General features: G+C 42.7%; 1 protein-coding gene across 1 annotated transcript; it reads right to left on the bottom strand.

Annotated features, from left to right (window-relative positions):
• Nucleotides 1–644: 644 nt before the first annotated feature.
• Nucleotides 645–11,823, bottom strand: LOC108605313 (polyhomeotic-proximal chromatin protein). Its single transcript, XM_017994982.1, has 6 exons — nucleotides 11,238–11,823; nucleotides 5,441–7,152; nucleotides 4,913–5,365; nucleotides 4,320–4,851; nucleotides 2,279–4,257; nucleotides 645–2,215 (listed from the first exon to the last, which is right to left on the bottom strand). The coding sequence occupies exons 1-6, from the start codon at nucleotides 11,270–11,272 to the stop codon at nucleotides 1,425–1,427; spliced, it is 5,502 nt and encodes a 1,833-aa protein (XP_017850471.1). The 5' UTR covers nucleotides 11,273–11,823; the 3' UTR covers nucleotides 645–1,424.
• Between the last annotated feature and the right edge of the window lie 7,689 nt (nucleotides 11,824–19,512).

Below are 19,512 nucleotides of genomic sequence, written 5' to 3'. Positions count from 1 at the left end.
ACACATTTGCACAATTTACAAAACACCCATTTCCATTTATGACAAACATAAATGTCAAAGTGTAGCAAAAGCAAAACACATTTGGCTAAAACAAAGTGGCAACAACAACAACAACAAAAACTGCAACAACAATGCCTACAACAAAGATAACAGCAAAAGCTACCAGTTTGGCCAGCTCGGACTTGAAGGCCATGCGATGTTGCCGCCAATTGCGTCTCATCTGCCGATACATTGAGAGCAGCAACGAGGAGCACGCAACTCTCAAACTGCCCGCCAAGATGCAGCAGCAGCAAAAATAAATAATAATAATCAAGAAGCAACAACAATTGAGTTTACTTTTTTCATATTCACATTTATTAAACACTATACAGTGAAGATTTCTGTTTTGTTCAGCCATATCAAAAAAAAAAATTAATTTTTGAAAAAAAAAATATAGTTGCTTAAAACTAAGCATAAAAAAAAGGTTTAATAGCAAAACTTACAGTTAGTTGTATATGTAGTAACTTATATATTAATATATATATATTTGTATAATTGTATGCAGTTTAAGCTTAGTTGCTGTGATTGCTTAGACAGTTAAAACTTTCATATTTATATGTATGTAGTTTAAAAAAAAAAAGTGTTCATAATATTAAGCATATATATATATTACTATATTTAATTTGTTGTATGTATTAACTAATTGAATTATATACGCACGCATACTGCTGATGATGCTTCAAATACTATTTGCAGTAGTTCTCGTTAAATTACTTTCCATTTAGTTGCTAAATTTGCTTAACATATAATAGTTTTAATTTATGCTGTTCTCGCATTGAATTCCATGCCTTACATTCGAGCCAAACTTAAGCAATTGATAAAGAGAGAAATAATAATAAAAAGCTTAGTCGTGTCGTCGTGTGAAATCTTTTAAAATTATGCGAAAAATTGTACAGATGATGAAAACAATGGTATATATATGATATATAAGCTTGAATAGCCAACGAACGAGCGACGAACGACTTGGGCTAGTTCCATTCTTTAGTTCAGTATCATACACAGTTGGCCTTAAAATTGAAGCTACACTATAAATTACGTACACAGTAGTTCTACAGATCGCTTGGGCGGAGGGAGAATTTGAGAGTGTGTGTGGGGGGGGGCTTGGAATTTGGATTAAGCGGGTGGGGAGGGGGGGCAATGTTTGCTAGCAGAGAGTATGGAGAGCTTGTTGCATGAATCACATTCACATGCGCCGCATGCCACAGTTGCAGCCGCCTGGTTGGACCGGCGTCTGCTTAGGATGCGCGCCGCACTGGCGAATAAATCGGCGGAGTTATGGAGTGGGCAGGTGACGATGACGGCGAGCTATTCACATCGACATTGCAGTGACTGTCTAGCTCGTGACATTGCAGTGGCTGATGCTGATGCTGGAGCTGACGCCGATACTATTGAGTGGCTGCCGCATCTTTGGCAGCGCTCTCGGCAGCTGCGGACGCGGCGTTCAGCTCCTTCATGGACTCCACCTTGGCGACAATCTTGAGCGCTGGTCCCAGCTTCATGCCCATGGCATTCACCAAATGATTCTCCTTGAGCAGCAGCAATGCCTGTCCATCGATCTCCTGCTGCACAAAGTCATCCACATAGTCCTGGCAGCCCGGCAGCTTGCGTATGAACTCACTGACCTCATCCACAGTCCAGCTACAAATGGGCGGGCGCTCCACAACGCTGCTGCTGCTGGGCAGCGCAGCTGTTGCTGGTGCGGCGACGGCAATGGGTGTGGCTGCTACTGCGACGGCTGGGGGTGGTGCTGGTGTTGCGGCTGCCATGGGCGTCGGTTCGGCCATAATCGGCGCTGGCTCCGGCAGCAGCGCTTCCGTTTGCATCTTCTCCTCCGCCAGCGATTCGTCCAGCTTGTCGGCGAGCGCCAGCGCATCGGCAGCCACCATGCCAATGGCATTGCCATTGCTAACGCCTCCAGTCTTGGCCAGACGCGCACAGCCCGGTGAGCAGTAGCGCTTACGCTTCAGCTTGCTTCTATGCTCCGGCTTGCCGCATTGCTCGCACGCCACCATGTCCGCCGGCAATGTGGCCAGCGGCACGACGGCGTTCATAGTGGCGCCGCCGCCAGCGCCACCGCCAGTGGCTGCAGTCAGACCAGTTGCTGCTTGGCTGTTCGTGCTGGGCGTCATGCTGGTCGTGCCGGCCTTGATGTCGTCCTGCATTGCAGCCTTTTTCTCTAGAGGAGTGGGAATAGCGTGTGTTAGCTTGCAGACTTGCCATGGGCTTAGCTTGAACTTACTTGGCGGCTCATCGTTGCTGTCCTTGTCGGCATAACGCTGCCTGGTCACAGGGAATGGCTCGTTGGCCTCCTGTATGATGAAGCCATCGATGACATGCGTGAGCACGTTGGGCTTGATCATGGCCTTGGGCAAATCCTTGCCAATGCTGTTGGTGCCGCTGCCGCCGCCGCTGCTGTTGCTATTGCTGTTGCTGCTGCTTGTTGTGCTGTTGGTTGTTGTTGTGCTTGTTGTCGTGCTGCTGCTGCTGTTGCTAGTCGTGGTGCTGGTTGTAGTTGTCGCCGTGCTGCTGCTGCTGCTCAAGGCACGCAACGTGCCGCTGGCAATGCCATTTGTTGTCGCCGTGCTTGTCACCGCCGTGCTATGGCTATTGCTATTGCTATTGCTATTGCTGATCTGTCCATTACTCAATGCATCATCCTTGCTGCTGCTGCTGCTGCTGCTGGTGGGCAGCACTGCATTGCTTTGCTTGGCGCCAGCAACAATTGCTGTTGCCAGCTTTGTGGGAGTTGCCTCATTGGCATCACCATTGAGCAGCACCTCAGCTGTGGCCTCCAAGCTCGCCTTGTTGGACTCATGCAATGTTGCTGCTGCTTGCGCCGCAGCTGCAACTGCAACTGCCTGTGCTGCTGTTGCTGTTGCTGCTGCTGCTGCGACTGTCGTTAGCGGCGAATCAATGGGCACCAAGCCGGCTGGCAGCGACTGTTGCTGTGGCGTCTTTGACTGTGCTGCTGCTGCCTCCGGCGTGCTCGTCGCTGTAATCATTGTTGTCTTGGTGGGCGTGGCCGGCAGCGAGCTGATGCTGTTGCTAAGCGTCACAAGCGATGCGGTCATGGGACTGCTGCTAACTGTTGTAGGCGTTGTGGGCATGCCCACGGTGGCATTCATCATGGAGGTCATGGCCAGTATGGGATTTTGCGTGGGTGAGGCGGTGGTCAGCGTGCTAGAGCCATGCGAGCTATTGGCCAACTGCTGCTGCTGCTGCTGCTGCTGCTGTTGCGTGGCAGCTGCGATGGTAGCAGATATCAGTTGCTGATGCTGTTGCTGCTGTGCCTGCTGCTGCTGCTGCTGTTGCTGCTGCTGCTGCTGCTGCTGCTGTTGTTGATGTTGCTGTTGCAGCTGCTGCAAACTGGTTACAGTGCTGCTGGTGACCAGTGGCCCAGTGTTATGATTGCTGATTGTCACAACGCTGCTGCTGGGCATTGAATTGCTTGTCTTGGTGGTTGTCTGGAAAACGGCGCCCGAAGCGGAAAGTGCCGCCTGTAGCGCACTGGAGGTGGCAATCCCAGCGGGCGTTGTGGTGGAGGAAACAGAGAAGGGCACGCTGCTAAGCTGCAACTGTTGCTGCTGCTGCTGCTGCTGCTGCTGCTGCTGTTGTTGCTGATTGGCTGTTTGCTGCTGCACAACAATTTGTTGTATAATATTTTGTTGCTCGCGTTGCTGCTGCTGTTGTTGAGCTTGCTGTTGTGCCTGCTGCTGCTGCTGCTGTTGTTGTGCCTGCTGCTGTTGTTGTTGTTGCTGCAGTTGCTGTTGCAAGAGCTGATTGTGCAACTGCTGCTGTTGTTGCTGCTGCTGCTGCGAGGCTATAAATGTATTTGGAGCTACTTGCAGTATTTGCTGAGCTGTGGCATTAGCCAAAGTTGCCTGCTGTTGTTGCTGCTGTGGCTGCTGCTGTTGAGCCGCCTGCTGCTGCTGTTGTTGCTGCGCCTGCTGCTGCTGCTGCTGCTGTTGCAGTTGCAAGGCAAGCTGATGTTGTAATATCTGCTGCTGATACAGTTGCTGATTTTTCATCATCTGCAATGCTTGTTGCTGCTGCTGTTGTTGTTGTTGCTGTTGTACCTGCTGCTGCTGCTGTTGTTGTTGCTGCTGCTGCTGCTGTGTTTGCTGCTGCTGCTTGTTAACCACACCGCCAGTCGCTGCCTGCAATGTTTGGCCATTCTGCAGCGTTATGGGCGTGCCCGAGGTGCTCATGACGACCATTCTAAGCAATAAAAATTCAAAGATTAATACAAATTGGCAAATGAAGAACTTAATCGAACTTACTTATTGCCCGCTGTGGTGACAACTTGATGCAGATTGCCCTGCTGCTGCTGCTGCTGCACGGCCAGATGCTGGCTGAGGGCTGTGGTGGCATTGCTGGTCACTTGGCCGGGCTTGCCCACAGTCGTTTGCCCGTTCTCGGTCTTGAGCGTGGGCAGCGCTGGACGCACCGGCTGCTGCTTGTTGCGCATCTTGGCCTTGAGCAGGCTTTGATTCTGCGCCGTCTGCGTGGACACCGAGCTGGCGGGACGCACTTGTGCCCCATTATGTGGCAGTATGGGGGCGCCGACGCGTTGCAATGCTGCAGCCGCTGTAAGCTGAGAATGTTGTTGCAGCTGCGCCGTTACTGCCACCGCTTGTTGCTGCGTGGCAAGCTGTTGCTGCTGTACATTCGCCTGTTGCTGCTGCTGCTGCTGCTGTTGTTGCTGCTGCTGCTGCTGTTGTTGTTGTTGCTGCTGCTGCTGTTTGGACGCCAGCGCTTCCAGCTGAGTATGCGCCTTCGTCGGCGTCTGCGTCACATTGCACTGAATTATCTCTGCAATTGATAAAGAGTTAGCATTACTTTCATTATTGTTGTTGTTGTTGTTGCCACTTACGATTCTGTTGCGTTTGCAGCGCTTGATGCGTCGCTGGCTGCTGGATGAACATGCCCTGTGTGCCGTCCGGCTGGCCACGCAATATGATGGGATTGGCCCCAAAGTGCTGCAGTCCATTTGGCCAGAACCAGGGCGCAATCTGCATCTGCTGCGGCTGCCCGGCGACTGTGCCCTGCAGCGGATTCAGCAGCTGCGCTGCTTGTGCCGCATTCACGCCCGGCAACGTCGACTGCGAGACCTGCACGCACTGCTGCGTGGTCGTCTGCTGTTGCTGCTGCTGCTGCGCCTGGGTCACAACACCGCCGCCAGCAGCGCCGCTTGCCGCCTGCACTGTGTTCGTGGTCGTGGTCACCTTCTGCACAACCTTCTGCTGCAGCTTGCCCTGGGCATCGCCCACGCCAACGCCTACGCCCACGCCTACATTGACGCCCACTTTGGAGGCGGCAGCGTTGACGGCTAGCGCGGCTGCTTGCTGTGCCGCAGCGGCGCTTAATTGTTGCTGTTGCTGCTGCGTTAGGTGCTGCTGCTGCTGTTGCTGTTGCTGCTGTTGTTGCTGCTGTTGCTGCTGTGCCTGTTGCTGTTGTTGTTGTTGTTGTTGCTGCTGCGCCGCTGCCGCCGCCATGGACTGCAGCAGACTCTGCTGCTGCGGCGAGTGCGAAATGACATTGACGGGCGAGATGAGCAGCGTCTGTGGCGACTGACTGGAGGGTATGGCATAGGTGCCGCCGGCAAAGCCCGCCTGGCCGCCAATCATCTGCTTGGCATTCTGTGTGGTGGTCGTAATCATTTGTGGCCCACTGCCCTGGAAATGCTTGCTGGCGGCTATGACCTGTATGGGCTGCTGGCCCAGGCCGGCGGGCAGCAGATTGCTGGAGAGTATCATCTGCGGATAGATGAAGCCCGTGGATGGCTGCATCAGCTGCACGGTGCGACCGTTGGCCCAATCCCCGGGCACGCTGCCAGCGGCCAGTTGCATGGGCGACATTGTGCTAATGGCAGTTGAGTGCTGTTGCTGCTGTTGCTGCTGCTGTTGTTGCTGCTGCTGCTGTGCCTGTTGCACCTGCTGCTGGAGCGCCTGCTGTTGCTGCTGCTGCTGCTGCTGAGCGTTGGCCGGACTGCCAGCACCGGCGGCGGCGGCCACAGCAGCGGCTGCCACGGCAGCGGCACCGCCATCGCCAGCGGTCAGTTGCTGCAGCTGCATCTGCTGCAGCTGTGTGGTCTGGCTGGCATCTAGCAGGCCGCCGGCATGCTTGAGCTCGACGCCTGTGTTGCTGTTGCCGGCATTGTGCGTGGGAAACTCCTGCTTGACTTGTATGCCGGCGTAGGGATTGCTGTTGTAGAGCTGCTGCAGTTGCTCGGGCGAGATCTGCATGGGCATCGCCGTGGCGGACTGCACCTGTTGGGCGGGGCTCTGTGATTTCTCCAGTGTGTTGCCGTTGAGCGCCAATAAGCTGCTGTTGCCGCTACTATTGGCCGCTGCTGCTGCTGCTGCCGCTGCTGCTGCTGCTGCTGCTGCTACTGCTGGGCGTGAAGTGGGTGTGCTGGAGCGCGAACGAGAGCGTGAAGCGCTGCGCGAACGTGCTGCTGCTGCAGATGCGACTGCTGCTGCTGCTGCTGCTGTGGGTGTTGTTTTGCCGTTTCCTGTTGCTGCGTTGGCGTTTTGGCGTCGCGACGATGGCGGCGTTTGCGCTGAGGCTGAAGCAATTGAAGTGGGCGTTGCGCTCTTTATGCTATTATTATTGTTATTATTATTTTGTATGCTATTGTTGTTATTATTATTGTTGTTGTTATTGTTGTTGTTATTATGTGTGGGCGTTGTTGCACCAATTCCTGGATGCGGCGGACTGGCAAAATCGTATTTCTCGTCAAAAGTAATGCCCGCCTTCTGCGCTAGCGTCTCCAAGCACTTCAATGGTCGCTCAGTTATATGTTGTTGTTGCTGCTGCTGCTGCTGCTGTTGTTGCTGCTGTTGCTGTAGTTTTTGTGACTGCTGTTGGTGTTGTTGTTGCTGCTGTTGCTGCTGCTGTAGCTTGTCGCTGCCTCTGATATTCGAGTTGTCCTTTAAAGGCTGCGCTGTTGTCACTGCTGCTGCTGTTGCTGTTGCTGTTGCTGTTGTTGTCGTTAAAGCTGTTGCTGCTGTTGTGGCCAATGAAGCTGCGCTTGTTGCCAATGTTAGAGTTGCAGTTGTTGCTTGTGTTGTATTTGTGGATGTCGCTAATGTTTCGCTTTCAGTGTCCGCTCTGCATGTTCAGCACATGGAACACATGAAAATAAAATGCAAGAAAAGAAAAACAACAATTAGTAATTAGCAATTGCAGGCATAACAACTTTCGTCACACGGGGCAGACAAACAAATAGACATGCACACACACACACTTGCAGCGCTTGCGACGGCGTGTGGCATGCATCATTCCTGTGCAGCGATCAGAGATCTCAGCTAAGCGGGAACACACACAAATTAAACAATAACAAGCTGCACAGCAAGAGGCCTACAAATTCAGCAAACAGGTTGGCAGCTCCCGCCACATGCACAAAAGCGAGCAAATGACGAACAAAAATAAGAAGAAAAGACAAAAACAAAATGAAAACTAAAAAGCTCAATGCAAGCGTGGGCGACTCACACTCACTCCTCTCTCTCTTTTTAGCTACTCTCTTTGCATTGAGCAAGACTCGCAAACGAAGATCATTCATCAATTATTTGCACTTGTTATATTTATTGATAATAAAAAAAATGTAAGCACGTTGTTTGGCAAATATGCAAGCAACACTTGACCCATTTAAACGTTAATGTGTATAACTGTAAGTAGTGCACATATCAAAGTAATTCCAGTGACTAGAGAGCCCGGGCAGAATCCAGAAGGTCATAAAATGGCAGCACAACAAAAACTACACATATGGAGACACATCTACCTACGCACATAACCCGTAATAATAACTGCATATTGTATATGTGTGTTTATGCCTTGCCCTATTGACGTCAACTGAAAATTGCGAATATGGGTAACTGGAGTCGTGGAAACCGACAGATGCAGTTGCCCGGGAAAATTGTGGGCGAACTGCAGCAAATTTCGTCATGACAACAGCAACGAGTAAAGGTGCCCAGCTATAGCTATAGCCGATAGAGAGACCAAAGAGAGAGCGAATAAGACAGAGACAGAGGCTATGTACGTATATGCATATAGTTAACACTGGCCTAGTGCCAAACTGAAATGAAACAAAAGTGCATATGCAAAATTTAAGGCTCTTCAATTTATCCGTCCCGAATGCACTATGAAGTTTGGCAACAGCGCAACACACAAGAGTGATAATGGGGGAATTGGAAATGCAAGTCTTGGTAGAAAACATAAATTGTAGCATGTGTTGCATACACCTGATTGTGAGTTCAAAGACCGAAAAATGTTGTCAGGGATTCGCAACTTAACGACACACAGCCCAAATGCGAAATGGCTTAAAGTCACAGTTGCCCCGCGAGGCATTTACTTATATAAAGCCAGGCAGCGGCAACAATAACAATAGCTACAAAAAAAATAAGAATAATACAAAATGTTACTGCAAGCGAAACTGTCCGTGCCATTAGAGCCGGCACAGCATTAGGGTTACCCCTGACAACGAAATAATACATTGAAGGAAGGCGGGCGGACAAGGCGAAACGAGGCGAGTGTTGGGCGCTTGACGGCGGTCAGGTTGGGGGTGGTGGTTTGTTATATGCAAGCAGGGTTGATGTTGCTGTTGCTGCTGCTGCTGCTTGCCGTGCTAAGGTCGTGTTCGTGGCCCCTTTGCCAGTCAACCATCCCCCAATGCTGGCAGCAAAGAGCAAGGCAAAGCTAAAGCAAACAAAAAATTTATATAAAAATAAAATAAGAAAGAAAAAAAACTGGCGACTAGACATTGTGCCAGACGCAGCAGCAACAGCAGCTTCAGCTTCAGCAGGCAACACAGCATCCTCATACACGTCGTCAGTAAAAACTTGCAGCTCAAGACTGGTTTTAATGCGTGTAAGCACGACTGACTCTGTGTGTGTGTGCGTGAGAGTGAGTGCGAAAGGTAGAGAGAGAAAGCAAGCTTAGGTCGTTGAGTGGCTCTCAGCATGCTAGAGGAACGGGGGCGGTCTGCGACGGAGGCCAGCTGGGAACCCTCAGCCTGCAAACAATGCCGCACACACAGCCATCATCAATTTTATTTTACTTCTTTTTTTTTTTTTGTGTGTCGCTTCTTTCTACTTCTACTATCCACCAAATTGAGTTGCACGTAAAGAATGATAACAATGCCGACGCAAACAAAATGAGCATGCGCCGCTGCATATGCCTGCTGCCTGAGTGAAAGGTAAAGCAACTTTGCAAAAAGGCAAAAAGAGAGCACACCACCCCGAGTGTGAGAGAGAGAAAGTGAAGGCCCACGCAGCTACCACGAGCGTTGGGAGTTAGGGCAACAAATAGCACAAAGCGTTCAAATTCGCATTGAAATTTATTTGCAAAGGGCAAAAAATGCGTGCAAGATTCATGTGGTGGTTGTTTCATTTGTTGTTGCTGTTATGCAGTTAATATTAGGGGGAGCATTAAACCTGCCTGCGGTTAAGATGGGCGGTGGGGATTCGACGGTGATGAGACGAAAATAGATGACCACATATTGATTATAACCCGAACGGGTTTCAATTTCTGCATGCCAGCCACACAACATCAACACTCACTGATATTTGTGCACTACACACGCACACACATTTACAATAAATAGCAGCTATCGCTGTCGCACTCTCATCTGAATTCCTACAAGTGTAAGTGAGTTAGCAATAGTAGTCTATTTGAAGAGAACGCAGCTTAAGCTCCCATACACACACACACACACACACACACACACATGCACTGGCGAGCATAGAGAGTAAAGAGCATTAACGTAGGGTTGCCAAGGCGCGAAAACACTGAAATATGTGCATAAGTTAAAGCTAAAATTGTTGGCATTGTTATATTTTTGCAAATATTAATTTAAATTTTAAGTTCGTAAATATATTCAAAATGTGTACTTTGATATATGGACATGTTCTTGTATACATGCCGTTGGCAAATTAAAATTATTAAATACTAACTATAAAAATAAAACACCATTCGACAAATATATTTATAAAAACTTATTTTTCTTAAGCAACTCAACACACAAACAGCTGCCAACAGTGGCAAAATGCCTCAAATTTTGTTTACTTCAAGACCCACGCGTATTTACAACATAAAGAAAGAGAGGGAGAGCGCGCAAACGGCGGAGAGCACATTTATGTAGCTCCACCGACTGCTTGCTGCTGCTTCTTCTTCTTTGGCTACGCTGTCTGCAGTTTGGATTTTGGCAAAAAAAAAAAAAATGGTTTGGTTACTTTTTGGTTTAGAACTTTTGCTTTTCAATGCTACGAAAGGCAAAAGAAAAATCAACCACCAACAAATTACAAAACACACGCATACAAATACATACATGCATATGTCGAACACACACACATTTGCACATGACATGCATTGCGAAATTTAATGCAGCGTTGTGTGCGCGTATATCTATGTGTGCATGAGTGTACATATGCATATGTATGTACATTTATGCCAATGTATTGTCAACAATGCACTGGGTAGGGGCAGGGGAAGGAAACTCGTTTTGGGATTTGTGATTTCAGCTTGAATTTGAGGCAAAAGTAAAAAGAAAAGTATTCTTCAATTACAAGTACTATTCTCATAGGATTGGGATGAAAACACACACACACACACACACACACTGCAGACATATTTGGCTTTAAAAAAGTAGTGCTGGAAAATACTTTACTTTTAAACTGCGCGCCAAACCGATTACTGATTATGCATTTTAATAGTCGACAACAAAACAAAAGGCAAAACGAGAGCCATAAAAACTAGCAATAAGTGAAATGAAAACATAATCCAAAAACAAATTTGTGGTTGAGAAATACATAAGATATGTTCTTTTTATGTTCAAGTGCCGACTAGAGCTGGTCACACTGTACTTGAATATGAGACGCGGTGTCAATGTAACAACAAATGTAAGAAGAAAACGCAAGAGAGAAAACAGAATCTATGTATTTTTATTTTGTGTACGTTACGTGTTGTGTGTATATTTGGAAAATGAAATAACCATTAGTAATAAGCAATAATAAACGCGAGTGCATTGACACACATATACGTACATACATATGTATGTGTATGCAAACAAATGTACTTGCATACATGCATATGTAGTATATGCGTGTGTGTTAAGAACTAAACATTATGCACAATAACAGAATAAGTACAAAAATGAACGAAATGAAAAAAAGAAAAAAAAAACAAACAACAAAAAATACCTTTTTTGCATAAACTTTAATGCACGACGATCCATTATTCAAAATAAAAACAATTTGTATATTAAATTAATTGTATGCATGCAGCGACGTCGCGTCTCAGAACAGCAAACACACACACACATATATACACAAACACATATACATGCATATGTACATATGAAAACTGAACGCTCGGCGAGACATTTTCGTGTATAATTTATGTACATACATACATCTATATGTTTATTGCCTGTAACTTTTTTTTGTTTTATGTTTTAAGCGGCACATTGGCTGCGGCAGCGACTGCGGCGCCGGCAGCATAACTTTTCACTTCTTGGCAGCATGTAGCTGGTCGATTTGTAATTTGTTTATTATTTAATTTTCAATATGCAGCAACGCATTGAAATGTTTCTTTCTATTTAATTTTTCTTTTTATTTAACGACGGCTCGTACGATTTCGTTTAGTTTCTGTGTATGTGTCAGTGTGCGTACGCGTCGCGTTGTATCTTGTTTCTCGACTGGCGTTTTTTTTATAGTGAGATCGGCGCGAGTGAGCAAGCAATGAACGTATTCTGACCAGCACAATCCGTACACCGTCAAGTTGAATTTCAGACTAAAACGCGCGCTCACACAGCGGCAGCGACAGCTCTGCCGAAACAAAATGAAGCAGCAGCGCGCATGTGTGTGTGTGTATGTAAATGTATCTGTGTGTAAAGAGGGGTTGACAGGCAGCTGGATGAGTGAAACCAGTTTTATCCATACATACAAACAACATTTCTCTATAATACATGCGGGTGTGCGAATGAAACGCAAATAGCAAGCACATTTGTTCGCCTCAGTGAGCGCGAATGCGATGGCTATTGAGTTCCCTGCCAGCAGTCGCTGTTCGCAGCGTTTTGTTGTGTGCACTTTGGGGGTGTGTGCGAACGAAAGAAAAAATGTAGAGGAAACAACATAAAAAAAAACGTATATTGAGGCTACGCAGCTGGCGGGCATGTGTATTAGACTTGCTTTCGCGCCCGAGTATATGTAAGTGTGTGTGTGTATGTGTACTCTCTATCTGTGCGCTGTCAACCACCCTGCCTCGGCCGCTGCCTTCATTCACCCGCCGCCCTCTTCATGAAGTAAAAGACCAGTTTGGTGTGTCTGTATACTCGAATGTCGGCTCATTGTGGTTGTTGCTGCTGCTGCTGGCTTGGCCTGCCTGCTTGCTATACTTCATCTTCTTTTTTCCATTTCACATTTACCCACCACCACCACCGTAGCGCACACAAAGCTACAAACATTAAAAATGCTTGCCTGTGTGTGTGTGTGTGTTGTGTTCATTACCTGGGTTGACTGGCAAACGACAGCGGCTTTATTTTATTATTAGTTTTGGTTGTCGGTCTCAGCCGGGAGCGTCCTCAATGACGGGGCAGGGGGGGGGGGGGGGGGCAACTGTAGCGCAATAACAAAAATACTTTTCGTTCGCTTTCGCTTACTCTCTCGTTCGTTCATTCGTTTGTTCACTTGTTCGTACAGTGGCCTACGCCTCATTATTTTTAGTTGAATGTTTTTTTTATTTCATGTTTTTATTTTCTTTGCTTTGGTTGCCGTCGCTGTCTCGACATTTTCATTTGCAATGTCATACATTTTGCGTTGATAAGGATGTGAGTGATGACAACCGTTGATTTATCCACTGTGCTGCAGTTGCATGCACCCTAATAGATCTTAGTATTGGTATGCATGTGACGTTGGCACAGTGGTATGAGTATGTGTCAAACGCACTTGTAAAATATATCTTAAGGCTTATTATAAGATTTACTTTTTACTTTATAATATTATAATTACAAAATGCTACAAAATTATTATAAGAAAAACTTATAAATACTTACATTAATAAATTTAATATAATCAAAAATTGTTTTGTAAAAAACGTATTATAAACCATAAATATTTTAGTATATAATGGTTTAAAATTTTAATTTTTTTTTTATATACTGTACCACTGTGCGTTCTCAGACGGTAGGCATTCCATTTTTCATTTTGTTGTTGCTGCCCCTTTGTACTTTGCGTGTGTGTTGTGTATGAGTGTGCGTGTATCGTATCGTTGTATGCATGCTTCGCTTTGGGCTATTGTTGTTGTAGTCGTTCGGCCACTCTTGCTGTTGTTGTTGTGATTCTTGTTGGGCCCCTGCTGGCAATGACAGGCAGTGAATGTTGATGCCGAGAGACTCTCGTGGTTTAAAACGAACGAAACGACCGACACGAAACATTTTGGTGCTGGTGCTTCATTTGATTTTTTTTACTGCTGCTGCCGCCGCCATATTATTTTTACGCTTGTTAAGTGTTTTTGCCTCTTGTTTCTCTCTTCTCTATTCTGCCTTTTATTTGCTTTTTGATTGTAGCTGTGTGTGTGCGTACGTGTGTGTGTGTGCTGATCTGGCTTCATCTTTGGCTGGGCTTGGGCGTTTGTGTGGGTATTGGGATTTTTTATAGCTGCACTTTTTTTTATAATGAATATTTATGGATGTATGTGTGTTTGTATGTATGTATGTTGGCAGTATTTTCTTATTAGTTAGCTGGACTCTTCTACTTTCTTGTGCCACGTTCAACTGTACAAAAAGCCAAGCGGAGCATGCGCTCTTGTTCATTTTCTTTATTTTTCTGTTATAATTATTGCCGCAACAGACTTGTGGGATTGTGTTTCAATGTTGTAGCACTTGTCGTCGTCGGCTGAGGCGTGTGGGGTGTGAAGAGCTAAGGTTGTTGTTGCCGTTGGCGCCGCAGTGTGAGCGAGCGCACGAGTGTGTGTCTCCGTCAGCATTTCCATATCGGCATGATTGTATATGCATGTGTGTGTGTGTGTCTGTGTGTGTGTGTCTGTGTGTGTGTGTATGTGAGTTGCGTGTACGGGCGGCTTGCTGTATTTCGTACCAAAAATGACAAATGTATTATCAGCGTAAATTGCTTTGCGCGTGCTTTTTTCACTGGAATCAATTTAGTTGTTGCTTTTTCACTCTAACGCCTCACTGCCCACCGACTTGCTGGCTCGCTTACTCTTATTAGCGTCACGGTCATTGTGTGTATGTTTGTTTAATTGCCTCACACTCTTACACATTAGCGGGTATTGTTATCAAACGACTCGTGTTGCTTTTGTAATTGTTACAATTTCCAACACCATTTTATAAAAATAAAAAAAATACACGTAAACATACAAGATATTACCATATGCATACACACTACACACACATACAATGGGGTGTCCATTTAGAGCGTATGAGATTGCGCTGAATGCCTGTGTGTGTGTATAGGTATCTCTGTATATGTGTGGATTGTTGATTCAACTATCAAAATGGGTTGCTTTTGTTTTTTTCTGTTTGTTGCTCGTTAGCTTAAAGGCGTGGTCAGATCATTACCACCACCAACAACGAATATAATACTAATGATGACAATGGTGCTCTACTTTTGCAAATATGTTAAACAACACTGGGGATCTGCTAGTTATCAAATGTAAGCACTCTTTAATCGATACATAAATTGATCTCAATTGAATAACATTAACAGCACATGTTTATATATAAAGACTTAGTCTTACTAGATCCCTAGGTTTAAGATCTAGAACATTTTCCTTTTTTTTTACAGTAGTGATATTTTTGTTACTTTGACATGTTTGCAAACGAGTACCAACTAATCTGCCTGCCATTCTGCTGAGACACACATACATACATACGTATATATTTACTAAAGTTATAATGATTGTTACTAGGATTTAAGTATGGTATTATAAAAAAGTATGTATGCCCAGCTTAGTTGATCCTAAAAAAGATATTATATTAGATAACCTACTTAAAGTACGGATATCAGAAATTTGACCATTCGATTTTTGAGGTTAGATTTAAAAAACATTTCTATTCCCTGGTGACATAATTACACGCCATACTGGCCATGTAAATGTCAATGCTTTCAAATACACTAACCGAACAAAATTACATTTTTCTCGACCCTTTTCAGCTTGAATTATAGCCCATCGCATACGAACTGTACCAAGCTCAATATGTTTATACGTGAGTAGGGTAGTTGGAACAGTCCCAGTCCATACAAAAGGGTTGAACTTTGACACTGGCCCAAAGAATATGCAACGTTCGTTGCGACCTCGACTCCTGTCCTCTATAAACAACAACTACAAGCACACCCTTTTTTTCTCCATTTTACGCACTATGCTCAAGGGACTAGCAGCGCAAATTTTAAACAATTACCCCCAAAATTGAAACTATTAAGCTGGATGTGTAATTACAACCCTTAATCTGCTTAAGGGCTGTTTTCTTTCCTTATCAATTATTTTTTCGTGCAGCCTTTTTCAACTAAGGTCTTGCGTCCCGGTTAAGAATTTAGGGAATAACTATAACGCTATTTTATAAATTTTTTTAATTTTTTATTAATTCGTAAATTTGTAGAAATTTTAGTTTTTAGTTTCTAAAATTAATGTCAATAGGTCAACATACACACAATAAGTAAAAAGCAACAAAGACGGATTAAACAATGACTTAAAAACAAATCGCCCGTCGGACGACAGAAAAGAAAGAAATAGTATTATATTTTATCAAAATCATTTATAACACTTATGAGATATAATTTCATACAAGTATGAAATAAAACACAATAAAAGGTATAAAGTTTACCAACTAAAGCAAAAAATTGCAGTCAACGTAGTTTTTCTTAAAATTTTTAAATTTATAATTTAATTTTTTATTAGTGTCAATATCAAACTCAAGTCCTAAGTAAAATTTAATATACAAATGTATATGATGTATCATAAGTTGATCGCATCTTAGATATCACTAATCAACCTAACGTTGTAACAAAATATCTATGAACGCATTTCTAACCATATTTATGGTCAGCATTTTTTTTAACATATAAACTACTCTCATTATGCTTAGGTAAATTATATTAATCGCGCAATGAAATTTAAATCACTTATTGAACTATAAAATCGAGCACATCTGCTTTTGCTAATTGCTTTAAAATTGAAATTAAACCCTTTTAAAACATAATATTGCTATAAATGTTGTGTTACAACCATTTACAAGATCACTACCACCAAATTAGTAGGGTTGAATTGTAATACAACTAAAAGCACATAAACATACATACATATATTTTTGGGATCAATTATAAAATAGAAATTTGATATGAAAGGTTTCAATTAAAAATAATCTACAAGTAAAGTAGTTTTTTCTACACCATAAAGTGCCAACATATTCTCAATTGTTAAGTACACACTTAAATATTAAGTGTACGTAAATTAGTTTGTTTACTAACAGACTTAAGATTTTCATATTTCTAGAGTAAGCCTTAAGCCTATTAGTTTATTTTACTAACAACTAAACAAACGTGTTGTTAACAATAAATTGTTTTTTGTCCCAAAAGTCTATTGGATTTGTATTTCATTGTTGATTGTTGATAGCTATATCTAAAAATTTTATCGAAAATATAATTTTAATTTAAGACAACAGCATTTCTGCTTATTATTCCTAAAAGCAAAATAAAAGTAAAGTAAATTTTTCGATTATCTGGACTAATTTATTAATTCTATAAACAGTTGATTAAATCACACTTTATTTGAAATTTAAATTTTTAAAATAACGAAAAGTTGAAAATTTGTACTAAAAATTATTGAAGAATTGACAATAAAACTTTTAAAGTCTTCTGGTCTGCTCAATATTAATTTTCAAATTTAGATCAACAATCAACAAATGAATAGCTAAAACGTTCGCCATTTTGTATTAAATGTTCGCCGCGCTGTCGCTGTCTAATTGCAGTCAGTATCTATATCTCGGTAACGCGACTGCGTCCAATACAAAATGCCGACGGCGAAAAATGGGCGCGCGTTTAGGGTGGGTGTGTACCAAAACGAGACCCCTTAGTTAAACGAGAACAGCAAGAGTCTAGCTGCAGTGTGAGCGAGACAACCATATATTCCGCTATTGTGTTGGCAACATAAAAGGGGCGTTCCCGTGGTGAGTTCAGTGAGCTCCCAGTGCTTAGAATGGTGGGCGAGTATAACAGTTGACTTTTGATTTAACAAACTATTGAAAAACGTTATAATAATGCTATAAATAAATATTTGTTAGAAACTATTGGTGTGTTTTTTATTTTTATAAATTTAATAAAACAAACTGAATGCTTTCAAATGACAATTTCTGGCATTGTGGTTAGTTTGAATTTTCTAAAATTTATAATTTATTAAAATGTTTTTGTTTATTTTCTAAGCATAATCGTTGAATTTAACTTTTTATTGTGCTTAACATGCAAGTAACAAATATAAAACTATAAATATTCTTAGGAGCAACATGTATGTGTTTTCCGATATTTTCTAAATTCATAAAAATATATTAAATGTTAATAAAATAAAGTATATAATAAAAATATTAACATAATTGATAATATTTTTATTATAAAAAGGTAGAATTCTTAAAATGTCTTTTCATTTGTTAATATTCTATTTAACACACAAATTGTCTCCAAAGTCGCCTCAAATTTAAAATAATTATATTAACTAATAATGAAATGTATATATTAGCAACTTAAATAGAGAATCTCTGTAAAAGAATATTACAGATTAAAATAATAATGTTGATAAATTATCATCACCAGCTTAATTTACATATGTTTTAATATACATATGTAACGCTAATTTTTGTACGTGTTACAGAACCGTTTGAAATTAAACTTATAATGTGAATGCCTCATATTGTTACAATTAATCGAAGCAATGCTTGAATGAAATTGTTACATGAATGAATTACATGAATTTAATTAATAAATGCGCATGCATCTCAGATATAAAGATAAGCAGGGCTCCAGCTCGAAGCTATCCCAAATTTGTATACACTTTGACAAGAATTGCTGGTGAGTTTGTTGCGGCTTTCTAGGTAAAGTGCATATGCAAGCTGGCTGCATCCAACTTTAGCAACTTGCTTGTTTTTATGTATACTAATGCTAATAATATCTGAAAGTATAAATATTTTAATATTCTTCAAGCAACAAAATGTGAACTTATTATTTTAATAATTAATAAAAGTTTAAATTGAATTTAAAGGATACAGTATAATACATGATCCTACATGCCTGTGGCTGCGATCATTGTAAATGTCCATATTTTAGATACTATAGCTTCTTAGTTCTGTTAATATATAACATAATGACATATGGTAAATACCTTATAGAGTCTTACTTTACTTTTGATTGCCTTTTCAATTTCCCGCTGACGACGAGTGCTAAATGTTGTTAAACAAATAAAGCGTCAAGTGTCAATGAAAAGTTGCTAAACCAAAAGCTTCGGAGCACAGCTGATCGCGAAAAGCTTTTGCCGCCAAGCTTTTCTGCTCTTCGTTTGTTTGTGTTTACGTTTCTTATACTATATTTATCACGCTATTATAATAGTCGTAATTTGTGTTTTGTTGTGATCAATAGCGAGTAACGAGTGCAAGAAAATAATAAAAAAAAAAGAGCCAAAGTAAGTGCAATGCAAAAAGAAAAATGTATTTATGCTATAAGTTAAACTTTGCTGTAGCATAAATATTGAGAGCTGGTTATTTTCCATAGCATGTTCCATGTGTGTGTGAACTTATTTATGTATGTATACAAAGTGCCGGCGCGTGTGGGCTTGCATGTGTGTGTGTGTGTGTTTTTGTTTTGACTTTGTCAACGGCGCGTGTAGAGCAATTGATGTAGATGCAAAATATACGTACATCAAGTATGTTTATTAACAAATCTAACAGCTGGCAGCCTTTAAGAGAGAATCTTATCAGACACAACACGCGTATCACAAATGCTCAGACGTAATTATCTATCTAAGACAGACAAAACAAATCGTGGGAAACAGGGCTGGCAAACTGTGTGCGGGCTTAAAGCTATGCTAAAAGTATTTGTTTTATATATAGCAAATTTCAAACTAAATATTTATTTGAAGCCAAAGATTGCGGTTCGAAGCAGGTAACTAGAGCAGCACAAATGAGTTTATGATTATGCAGTTTACCGTACTACCTTTTTGACCGCGTACCTGGAAAAAACACACACACGCACACACACATGCATACAAAAAGGCTAAGTAAATCCAGTCGCTGTCATAAAGCTATTGACTTTGAAAGAATTGTTGTCTTGGTATTTGGTTAAAATCAAGATCGTGGGATAAAGCGGTATGCCCTGCATTGTTTGCCATAGACAAGCGTTATATATGTACATACATACATATATATAGCTGTTTACATATTTGCATTTATAGTATTTACCTTAGCTGATAGTGCGAACA

The sequence above is a fragment of the Drosophila busckii genome, chromosome X (genome assembly GCF_011750605.1).
Source record: "Drosophila busckii strain San Diego stock center, stock number 13000-0081.31 chromosome X, ASM1175060v1, whole genome shotgun sequence".
Classification (NCBI taxonomy): Eukaryota; Metazoa; Arthropoda; class Insecta; order Diptera; family Drosophilidae; genus Drosophila; species Drosophila busckii.
Note: the sequence above shows the minus strand (reverse complement) of the source record. Positions and strands in the feature narration are given on the sequence as shown.

Bases quoted from the DNA above. Each gene is read 5' to 3' on its own strand.
- LOC108605313 (XM_017994982.1), bottom strand. From the start codon at position 11,272: ATGGATCGTCGTGCATTAAAGTTTATGCAAAAAAG. The intron at 5,366-5,440 runs AGCAGCAGCACC...CCGCGCTAGCCG, and splicing joins ACAGCAGCAACAGCAACAGC to TCAACGCTGCCGCCTCCAAA. The intron at 2,216-2,278 runs GTAAGTTCAAGC...CCACTCCTCTAG, and splicing joins CAGCAACGATGAGCCGCCAA to AGAAAAAGGCTGCAATGCAG.